Raw genomic sequence first — 11,182 nt, forward strand, 5'->3', positions numbered from 1 at the left:
ACAAGACTGCATTTAATAAATGGACTGGTTTGTGTCCCCTCATGTGTCCTCATTTCTCCACCTTACGGGTTTGTGAAGCAGCCTCAAGTACCAGGAACAGTATCTCAGTCCAAACTCTTGTTTCCACTGGCACAGAAGATCAGAGGAGGTGGCAGAACCCCCCACCCGGTGCTGAAGGAGCTGTGCCAGAAGCTTTGTTCACCTGGGAGAAATTTGCTTCCTCTAGGAAGAGGTGAGCTGTTCTCCAGGGAAAATTGAAAAGAGGAAGAAGTTGCTCTCTGCTCATTTCCTCAGCAGGAGCTGGAGCTGCGTGTTCCTGGTGCCGATTTCCTCAGTTCCCATCCTGCTCCTGGGAGCTGCAGCTTCTGCCTGGAGGCTTCAGCAGGTTCCTTGTGGTGCAGCTGTTTCCCAGTTCAGTGCATTTATTAATGTTAACCATTGGTTGCCAGTCTTGGGACTCTATCACTGTGTAGATGATGGCTCCAAATAGTAATTTGTTGCTGTTTTTTCCCAAGGCAGCCTTTTCCTCGTTAGACTGTTGAGGGCAGCTTAACCTCATCGTGTGTTGCTGGAGCTCACCCCACTGCCCTTGGACACATCAGCCACTCCGTGATGCTGGGCAGGTAAACAGGGAGGATTTTGTATATTTTAATTCCAGCTGTGCTGCCAGGATAATTTTTTCCATTATTTCTGTAGGAATTGCCTTTGCTTTTACAGTGCCAGCCTCCTGCAGTGCAGGGGCAGAGACACAGGGCATGGCCAAAGCCCACAGCCCATGCTGGACATGGCCTGCATGGTCTTCACTTTGCAGAACACTTGATGACACAAAATTGCTTTGATTAAGATTTATTGATGTATGAGACAGGTGTTACAGAGTGACTTTTTTTAGAGAAGTGCATATTACAGAAATGTCAAAGTAATACTTGTGTTAATGTTATAAAACAAAGGCTGGTATTGCTCTCCCATTGTACCCAACCACAGCCTCAACAGTGCAGTCTCTAAAGTGTCCCTCATTTTGCCAAGGTTAGCCATGGTCATCTGTCATAAAATCAGGAAAGCCCCAAGCCCCTCATTAATTAACAGTGCCATAGGGTAAGCCTAATAATGCCCTGGTAGCTCCCAGGCTGATCCCATGATCACATCATCATGGGATACAGAGTGCAAGATCTAATTGTAAAAGAAATGATTTTGCAATTGCTTTGAAAGAAATAAACCACCCAGCCTCCCCCTGGAGCTGTCAAGGGCTTGTTTTCAGCACCCTTGACAAAGGATTTTCCGTGTGAGGACGGTGGCCAAGGCTTCCCTACCGAGGCACAGCACAGATCTTGTAGGGCTGTGGGGACATTGCGATGCCTATCATGGGCTGGAGGCTGAGGGTGGTGTCTGGGGGTGCCTGGAAGGTGAATTTCTGGAGCAGGGATGTGAAGAAGAGGAAGAGCTCAGCACGGGCCAGCAGCTCACCCAGGCAGGAACGCTTCCCTGTGGAGACAGCAACCCACAGCATCCTCAGACTCTGCTTCTGCTGCTGAAAATGCTTCTGCCTGCCCTTAGGACCACATTCCAGCTGTGTTACCCCATTCCTGGATGAGCTTTGCAACCCAGACCAAGTTTCCCACTAATAACTTTGGCATTACAGCATGGTCTGCCCCCAAACTGCATGACTTTATGAGGACAATTCACACACACAACCTGGGTGAGAACCATGGCTCTCCATGCTGGGAGAGCTCACCAAAGAGAGTATTAGAGAAGTTGTGTGGTGCTGGTGTGGGAAGCAGGTGCTAAAAGCAGCCTCTCTCACTGGAAGTTGCTGGCTGGGGAACCCTGTGGGGGCAAGAGTGAGGCTCCTGGTGAGCTCAGCCATGTGGGAGCAGCAGCACAGGGTAATGCTCTTGCCTCAGTGAAGCTGTTCCTAAGGTCTCTGGAATTTACATGATTTATTATTCATTCTCATTTCTCTTCTGTGCATGTGAAAAGAGACAGGAAAAGGTTCCAAGTGTGGTTGTGGTGCTTTGGGGAGGCCATGGGAGCATTTTGAGCAGCACCTCCCAGGGCACATCTGCCCTTTCCACTGCTATTTTCCTCTCTGTCTCCACCCTGCAGTTGGAAACCCAAGCCCACACGTGCACCATAATTCAGCAAAGTTAGAAAAATGTACCTGTAGAAAATGGTAGAAAATATTCATTTTTCCAGAACTTCCCATCCTTCAGGAAATGCTCAGGGTTAAAAGTATCAGGGGTTTTCCACTCATTCTTGTCAAACATCAGAGAGGTTAAATTTGTCATTAAAATAGTGCCCTACGAGGGAAAAAGAAAAAAGAAATAACACTTTATTTGGCACTGACAGTAGGAGGGACAGTTTTATCTTCCAGTCTCCTCTCCATGAAGAACATCCATAGTTAAATTCTACTGAATTTATTTGTGAAACACCCCACTGCAGGCCAATTTTCTACTTTTAGTCTAGTGCTCAGAGGTGCAGTTACATAACTGCATTTTTCCCTCATCAGCATTGTTTTTATCTGTTGTAATCTTGGGCCATCTCGTGTGTGTGCATGTGAAAGTCCCTGTAAGAGCTGGGAGCTGTGTCTCAAGGGTGTGTGTGGGGCTGGGGCACCATGCAGGGAGCTGGGGAACACTGGATGGCAAAAATCCATGTTCAGCAGGAGTGGACTCTGGACAGGGCAGGGACGCTGTCTGCACAGGAGGGACCTGGCCTGACACCGTGCCTGGAGAGCTGGGAGTGGAGTCCCAGCACTCCAGACTTCACCTTTGGGATGTAGTAGCCATCCAGGTAGGTGTCCTTTGATGCCATTCTTGGCACGTTGAAAGGGACAACGTTGCCCTTCCTCTGCACTTCGTGGATGACGGCGTTGGTGTAGTGCAGGTTGTTCCTGTCCTCCAGGGCTGGCGGCCGTGCCTGGCCAATGACCGCATCGATCTCGGCTTGCACCTGGGCTGGGGGAGAAAGCAGGAATGAGCCCAGGGAAAAAAACCTTGGAACAATAAAAGATTATTGCTGTAAGGGTCTACCAAGGGACCTGGGCCACTGTTTGCACCTCTTATGGGAGTGTGGGGACATTCCCAACTGGTCTCTCACAAAGCTGTGAGGGAAAACACTGACTTTTTGTTAAGTGTACCTTGAATTTCTGGATGTGTGGCCATAAACAGCAGAGCCCAGCGGAGGGTTGAGGACGTGGTCTCAGTCCCAGCAAACATCAGGTCGAGGGCGCAGGACATGAGGTGTTCCTCCCGGAAGGTGTCACTGTCATGGTCCTTCACGAGAAGGTGCGTTAGTGCCACAGGAACAGTGAGGGTGTCCTGGCACCAGACTTGGTCCAGAACACCCCAAGGATTTTGGCAGAAGCTGCTGACCCCCTGCATTCCCATCCTGCTGATGGGAGGCCTGCACCTGATGTCTGTCCTGAGCTCATAAAAGGCCACACAGGCAGCTCAGATGGAGAATCTGGGCTCGTTTCCCATCCCTTCTGATTTCTAAGCCTCACTCCAGGAGGGTTTTCTCCCCATTGCTGACCTTGGAGATCTCCAGCAGGTAGCTGTCAATGTAGTCCCGGCTCTCTGAGGGGTTCCATTCTTCCTTGTGTTTGTCAATCTGCTTTTGCATAAACTCTTTCAATAACCTCCAGTTTTTAAAAATGGTTTGGTGGGCTCCAGGTAAGTACTTCATTATAGATGGGAAATTGTTGTACAGCTTTGAACACAAAAGGAGAAAGACAAATTGAATAAAGGACTTTGAAAACTCTTCTGACATCAAGACTTTAGCCTGCAATTGCACTTGCTGAATTTCAGGAGCTGGTGGAAACAACTCAGCTCCAGAAGAGCAGCATTCTCATTGTGGGGTAACTTGTGTGTTACCCACTATTTCAGTGGGCAGATTGGCAATCAGTGGGCAGGAAAAGTGATTTTGGGTGAGAGAGAGCAGCACAAACATAGCACAACTTAAACAGAAGGAATTAAAAAATGACAGGCAAATCTACCCTGTGCAAAAAAGGAACAGGGAATGACAGGTTTGGTGATGACAACACTGTGACTTTTGAAGTTGCCTCCAGAGAAGAAACTATGGCCCTGGATTGATGGCAGGAGGGCTGTACCTGGCTTGTGATGGCTCCATGGAGGGCAGCCATGTCATTCATCAGCTTCAGCAGTCTCTGGAAGTCCTCATCATGGTATTCAAACCGATTGCCAAAGATGAGGGAGCAGATGACATTTGAAATACCATTAGTGATTTTAAGCTGAGGGTTGAAAGGATTCCCTGGAGAAAAAAAAGATCAGTTCTCTTCCACTCTTCTCAGGAAAGACAAAAACACGTGTCAGAGGTAAAATAGTCAAGAAGTATGAATGAAATGAGTGGCCCCTAATAAGCACTGTCCCATGTCAGTGCTTTCCTGGGGTGCCTGGCTTACCCCAGGAGCTGGCCAAGCTTGGCAGGGCAACCCCAGTGGTCCCAGTTCAATCAGCTTATGGAGATGTTTGTTTACTTTGGAAAGCAAGGTCTGCAGGATATCATTTGAATTCATTGGAAGCATCAGCGTTTATGCATACATGGTATTTCCCAGAGAGGAGCAGGCTGAAGGTGGGCAGTGAATAATGCTCTGTGTGTGCCTGGCTGCTTTCCCCAGCCAGTTGGAAGGCAAAGCACCTGCAGGAAGGAGCAGGGATGCTGGCAGGGTTGTGGCATCCCTTGCAAGATGGGATATTTTTCAGCATGCAGTGAAATTATAACAAGCCCTACCAGTTCCTGCCTTCACAGCTGCTGAGGGCCCTGGCACTCACCCTGTTCATCTCTAAAGGCATCCACGAGGTATTGACACTCCTCCTGGATGCGCTCCTCCAGGCTCCTCTTCCCCAGGCCAAAGTTTCGGAGTGTGGTCAGAGTGAACCTCCTCTGTGCCTTCCACAGGTGCCCGCTGGAAGAGATCAGTCCTGGCAGGAACATCCCCCATGAGCCAGGGCCAATCCCCCACGGAGGGAGAAAAGCTCCAGGGCTCTGCCTTGTCTCCATCTGTCTCAGACCTCTGCAGGGTCAAGGTTAGACCTTAGAGCTGAGGCATGTTGAGGGATAACTCACCGATCTTGTTGAAAACCTCCTCATCGATGGGAATGTCGGGGCGCTCCATGAACTTGTCCCCTTGGTTCACGAGCACTTCCTTCACCAGCCGCATCCCGTTTACCATCACAAACTTCATGCTGCCCATTTGCATTCCAAAGATGTCACCATATTTTTTACTCAGCTGGGAGGGGACATAAATGAAAGGGGTTTTCATTTGCAATGAATGTTCCTGGTGAGATCAGGACACCCCTGTCAGGGGATATGGGTAAAAATAAGGGAAGAGGGGGAGGGGGGGACAGAATGTGTGTACTCTGCCTGAGGGCAGTCTTTTTTCTTTCCTCTTTTCCCAAATCAGTGATCAGGAGATGGTGCTAATTGGCCATAAATCAAATAAACATCACCAAGTTTGATTTTTCAGTCCTGTGTTTTTCCAGTTTTTGTTTCACCCCATTCCAGCCCCCACTTACACCTGTAGGGTTTGTACCTCTGTGACTGCACCTGTGGAGATTGTGCTGTGACCTTTGCCCATGGAATCACTCCACACTTGTCACCCTGCTTGTACTCAGGTAAATGTCACCAATGAGGGCAAACCTCCTGCCTGCCTTCAGGACCTGTGGGGTTTGGGTTATCCCTTTCCCTGCATGGCCAGGGATGTGTGGCTGCAATCCCTCCATCCCTTCCCCATACTTTCCCACTTACCCTCTGCACTGCGACCAAAGGATCTTTGAAGTCTATGAGATAGATGTGCCCCAAAAAGGGAAGGCGGAAGGGAGTGGGAGGGAAATCCTTCGGATTTCTGTTCTTCATGTAGTCTGCGATGAGCAGGAAGACGAAGAGAAAGACAAGGACTGTCTGGAGGGAGATGTTGTCCCAGAGGAAGTGCAGCATGGCTGTATGGTGAGGCTCTGCAGGGACGTGTCCCACAGCAGGTCAGGCAGGTTGAGCTCACAGGGCACCACTGAGGCTCCCAGGGCCAGGGGGAGATGGATGATCTGCTGTGGGTACAAACACAGGACAGCAAGGAGTGGCTTTTGCTGCCTGCTCTCAAAGCTACATTCAGACTCCTGCTTTCCCAGATTTCAGAAACTATTAAACCCCTTCTTGATTAAACTGAAACATTCCCTCCGATGTGATTTTTAAAAAATCACCCACCATGAACCAGAACACCCCCAGCTTCCCCTTTCCCCTCCAGCCTCCCCTCAGTACTTTACTAAACCCCAGTGCTCCATGCACTTGCCTAAAGGACAGAAATGAGCTTTGTGGGATTGAGATTAAAACCTGGCAGTTTCAGCGTGCTGTTCCCACAAGCCCACCTCTCAGGATGACCCCGCTCCCTCCTTCCCGGCTGCCCTCACCGTGCTGTGTCCCAGTTTCAGCTTCTCATTGCCAGGGAGTCTCCAGCTGCTACGAGAGCCTCACGCTTTCCTTGTTTACAGCAGCTCTCTCCCTGGTACGAGGAGTTCCAAGCCCCAGGTCTCAGGGGACATCCGAGATAAGGTTGCATAAACCTTTGGCAAACCATCTGACTCAGTTTCCGTGTGTCTGGGTGACGTGGGCTGAAAGTAAACAACGGTCCTGGAACTCCTCAGTTCCTAAGCACCGTCATTTTCTGATCTCCACCAGACGAGTACAGCCAGAGCAGCTGGCTCTGGCCATGCCTTGAGCTCTCCAGCCATCCCTTCCCACCTGCCTTGTCCTTTGGGTCATGGCCTGCAGTGAAGCTGCTCCCAAAGCCCCTCAGAGCTCATGAAGGTGCTGAAAGCTGATGCAGATGCCCAGCTCTACAGGCTGGGGCCCTTTGGTGGTAGCTGGCAGCAGAATGTGCTGCATTTTCCCACCCAGGAGCAGCTCTGGGTTAGGGAGGTGCTCATGCACATGGACCACATGGAATTTTGATGTATATGGTGCATTTTACTCTGAAAGAAGCAGGGAGCAGCAGCACTTTGACCCTGCACCACGTGGCTCGGTACAGCCCTTGCAGTCACCAGCTGCCACCTCCTGCCCTGGGGGACGTTTTGGGTTCCTTTTCTCTCTTCTGGGGGCATCACTTGTGGCTGTTGGGATTGTCCAGTGCTGATGACAAGGCACAGAGATGTAGAAGAGCCACTGGAGTGATGCCATACACATGTTCTCCATAACCCTTACACTTGGGAAGCTGGAGAAGCCAAAGCTGTTCTACTGTGGAATTTAAAGGGGAGAGGCCTGTTTTTGAGAATATCTCTTTTCACCTCTGGTTTTTAAGCACGCTTAGGCATGAGACCCTGGAGATGCACATGTTCACCAGCAGTGACATGAGAGGATCCACTTGAAAATTAAATAAATTCATGCTTCCTGCCTTTAAGGTATGGCATCATTGCATTTAATTTTGGTATGTTTCCCCACATGATTAAAAAAAAAAAAAAAAAAGAAGAAGAAAAAGAAGATGACTTCAATAATTTATTATCTCCAGGACTTGGGGAGGAAACCCCAAAGTAATGAAGAAACACAAGTTGGAAATGAAGAAGAGATCAATATTTATTTGTTAAGCCAGTGCAAATAATACAAGCTGTAGCCAGAGGTCAGACCTACAGCAGAATGAATACAAAAATGGAGAGAAACCAGTGCCTAGTCCCGAGCGACACTGAAGACTTCATAGGTGGAAAAAAAAAGTCCCTGGATCTTTTATGTTTTCTCTTTTACAAAGACAAAAACACAACATGGGAGCCTGTGACTGTGAAACAGTAATTAAAAACGCAATAGGATTAAAGTGCTGGGTCGGAAGGACAGCTCAGTGACAGAATCCCCGTGTGCCCGGCGTGGCAGGGATGTGATGTGCAGAGGACTCTCCCCTGTGGCATAAATCTGCCACTGCACAGCGATTGCTTTGTACCGCAGCAAAGCCGCTATTGCCGGGGACAGAGGAGAAAACCGGTGGAAATGAAACTCACTGTAATCCTCTTTTCCTGTTAACTATTCCATATCCTACGTGGGTACCCACAGAAAAGTCATTTTTGAAAGGTGAGAAACAAAAACCAAAAAAAAAAAAAAAACAAGAGAAAAAAGAATATTTCTTGCTGTGACTATAGTCCAAATTGAAGCACACTGGAGACAGCATTTCTAAGCATAAATACTTGGTCACATAAATGGAAAAATTCTCTACAAGTTGCATATTTAATTAACTCTTATCCAGAGAGACCTGACACAGGAAGAAGCTGTGTCATCATGCAGGGTGCCCTGTCCGCAGCCACTTCCTCGGCTCCATGTCACATCCATGCTGGTCACACACAGACACAAATCTTTGCCAGAAACAGAGGGGAAGTGCTGAACTCGTGACTTCCCACCACAAAGCCACTGTTCCAAAACTTCCTTCCTGAGGGCCAGCGCTGAGCCACCACGGGCATGACCCTTCCAACACTCTCTGCTGTTCCCTTTCTGCTGCTCTTCAGGTGAACTGCTCCCCAGCAACCCCAGGGGATTATTTTATTGCAGCTTTTCTGATCTGTATTTTACTAGCACAACCCTTTTTCTTTTCTAATATAAAATTGCTCTATCGTATTTTTATAGCCCTTCCAGACCTGCTGGCAGCACAGCTCCTTGTGCCATCCCACCTGGGTTGGGCTTTGGTAGAAGCTGCTTTTACTCCCCTGTAGCCTAATTAAAATTTCCATATATTCTTTGAGGTCCTAAAAAACGCTGCTGCTGCAGAGAACACTGCTTAGATTTTTTTTTATCCCTGGAAGTGTCCAGGGCCAGGCTGGATGGTGCTTGGAGCAACCTGATTTCGTGGAAGGTGTTTTTTTCCATGGCAGAGGAGTTGATCTTTAAGGTCCCTTTCCAGCCAAACTGTTCCTTGATTCTGTGATTTCCATCAGACAGCAGCAATGTGGTGCTGCAGGGAGTGTCCACCACACTGAGCCCAAACCCACCTGAGGCTGGGGACTGCCTGTGGCCACTGAAATTCCAATGCTGAGCCACAAGTCCAGAGCTTGTGTGCAAGGCCAGCTGCTCCCTCTGAGCAGGGACCCCTCAGGAGCCCTTCGCTATTTGGGTGCTGCAGCATTAGGGGCTGCTAAGTGATCTCTGGGTGATGGACATATTCCCTGTGGAAAAGCCATGCTTTTGCAGCTGGCAGACACCTTACTGGGAATTGCTGACAGTGGGAATTAGGTAATAAGGCTTTTAAATCCATGTATTTTGTCAGATTGGTAGCGGGGAGCAGGCATGAGGTGAAGGGAAGAGCCACAAGGGTTGTGTTCGTTGCAGTGTGCAGGACAAGGCCCTTGTGCCCTTCCCCTGCCACCCAGATGCTGGCAGGTGCTGGACCTCCAGGGCCCATCATTTCAGCCCAGAATCTCTGGTGTGGTGAGGAGAAGGGATTTTCCCAGTTTGTGAGGCTGCAGTGGGGGTCTGGGGCAGCCCCAGGCCCGGCTCAGTCTCGGGGCACGGCGCAGAGCTGGAAGGGTTTGGGGCAGCGCGTGAGGCTGAGCGTGAAGGCGAAGGACAGCGCGGCCGCTGCTGGGGCCTGGAAGGTGAACTTCTGCAGCAGGGCTACAAAGAAAATGAAGAGCTCGGTCCTGGCGAGCTGCTCCCCGGGACAAGCCCTCTTGCCTGGAAAAGGAGCACAAATAACCCGAGAGAGTCCCGAGCGAGCTCCAGGCCTCCTCTGGCCTGCGCCGCCTTGCACAGGCTGCAGCAGCTTTTCTTCCTGGAAAGGTTAGGTGGCAATGTTCACCCACACAATCTGCTCAAACCTTCCCCAGAAGTTTACTGCCGAGCAAACTGCGCCTGTTCGAGAGGCGAAGAACGGAAACAGTCTGAACAACCCAGTTATGCAAGAAGAAAAAGCCTATTTTTTTTTTTTTTTCTTTCCTGCAGTAACAAATTGATTTCCATCCCGCTCCGAGCAGCCTCTGTTTACCGTGACCGGGATTTTCACTGTGGGGATGGGCTGGAAGCCGGACAGGAGCTGTACCCCCTCTCTATAAGCAGTGTCTTGGAGAAAAAATAAGCTTTACAAAAAGAAAAGCCACCTCCCCATCCATCATCCTACCTGCAGAGAAGGGCAGAAAAGCCTCCCGCCTCCTGTACTGGCCGTTTTCCAGGAAATGTTCAGGATTAAAGGTGTCTGGAGTCTCCCACACGTTTTTGTCGAACATTATCGAAGTCAGGCTGGTCATCAGGGTGGTGCCCTGCGGGAGGTGGAGAAAAGGGGCGATTACGCGGCGGAGAGGAGCAGACGTGTTGTCAGACTGGCTTATTATTAGCTCTGTAAACTACACTAAGGGCAAAACGGGATTTTTTTTCACCCCCCTAAGCCACGTAATTAAATGAGGGTGAAAGCCTGCAGGATTGTTCACTTGTGTGTGCCTTTACATATCACTAAGTGTGGATCTGCACCCTGAGCTGCAGTAACAGGTGATGTTAATGCAAACTAACTTTAAATTGGTAGCACTGCATTCCCATAGGAACTAGAAGCAATTTAAGCAAGTAATTTCTAATCGATTTGTTTAAATGTGCTTTTTTAGGACAAAATGAAACTGATCTGGTTTATCTCCACACTCTCCATCATCAAGAGAAATATTCTAATCAATGTGGAGGAAAATGCCTGGATTTTTTTTTAATTTGCCTGATTGCAACGAGTCATATAGAGGGAATAGACCAGTTATATATAAATCCTGTATTTGCTTTTGTAATTGCAGAACAGTGTGTGTGAAACAATACTTATCACATGCCTTTCATCAAGTGCTACTTTTAAAAGATGATTATTAATATTGTGTAGAGTTAACAAACCCAAACTGTTTGCTTTCCTATGTTTCCTTGTTCTCTATTCCCGTAATATGTTGAGGGTGTCTTTTACAAAATTTAAAGCATAAACCTTTTAAAATTGGAAATTACAGCCAGCACCATAAGGATGTCACAATTCTCCTCTGTAAGGAGGTGAGACCCTAAAAGCCCCACAGAATCCATCAAGAGGGCTTGTATTTTCTATATAATTGCAATATTTCTATAATATTCTGCCGGTTGGTTCCCCTCCAGGTGAGATTTGGGGCTTGGGCTGTGAAGACCCTGCTCAGGTGGGACAAAGGCTGGTAGGATGAAGGCTGATGGGATGAAGGACAGTGGGATGAAGGTTGGTGGG

At 48.7% G+C, this 11,182-nt stretch overlaps 2 protein-coding genes across 4 annotated transcripts in view; both read right to left on the reverse strand.

The window, feature by feature from the left end:
* Window positions 1-830: 830 nt before the first annotated feature.
* LOC107208256 (cytochrome P450 2J2-like) lies at window positions 831-10,183 on the reverse strand. 3 transcript variants are annotated; one of them, XM_015636451.3, is made up of 10 exons: window positions 6,420-6,563; window positions 5,764-6,059; window positions 5,083-5,245; window positions 4,788-4,937; window positions 4,106-4,266; window positions 3,529-3,705; window positions 3,134-3,269; window positions 2,764-2,951; window positions 2,156-2,294; window positions 831-1,479 (listed from the first exon to the last, which is right to left on the reverse strand). In XM_015636451.3, exons 2-10 carry the CDS (start codon window positions 5,950-5,952, stop codon window positions 1,304-1,306), a joined length of 1,479 nt encoding a protein of 492 aa, XP_015491937.1. In that variant the 5' UTR covers window positions 5,953-6,059; window positions 6,420-6,563; the 3' UTR covers window positions 831-1,303. The 3 variants fall into 3 exon arrangements, with proteins under 3 accessions (XP_015491937.1, XP_018863234.1, XP_015491936.1); XM_019007689.1 differs by lacking the exon at window positions 6,420-6,563 and adding an exon at window positions 10,094-10,183 and having other exon boundaries at window positions 1,304-1,479; XM_015636450.3 differs by having other exon boundaries at window positions 1,304-1,479; window positions 5,764-6,056; window positions 6,420-6,566.
* The window catches only part of LOC107208257 (cytochrome P450 2J2-like), a 10,367-nt gene continuing 8,055 nt past the window's right edge, over window positions 8,871-11,182 (reverse strand). The window contains exons 8-9 of the mRNA XM_015636452.3: window positions 10,094-10,232; window positions 8,871-9,651 (exon numbers count right to left, since the gene is read on the reverse strand). Of these exons, the coding sequence (XP_015491938.1) occupies window positions 9,473-9,651; window positions 10,094-10,232 (318 nt within the window). The 3' untranslated portion in view covers window positions 8,871-9,472. The remainder of the gene's footprint in view (window positions 9,652-10,093; window positions 10,233-11,182) is intronic.

Source organism: Parus major, chromosome 8 (assembly GCF_001522545.3).
Source record: "Parus major isolate Abel chromosome 8, Parus_major1.1, whole genome shotgun sequence".
In the NCBI taxonomy this organism is placed as follows: Eukaryota; Metazoa; Chordata; class Aves; order Passeriformes; family Paridae; genus Parus; species Parus major.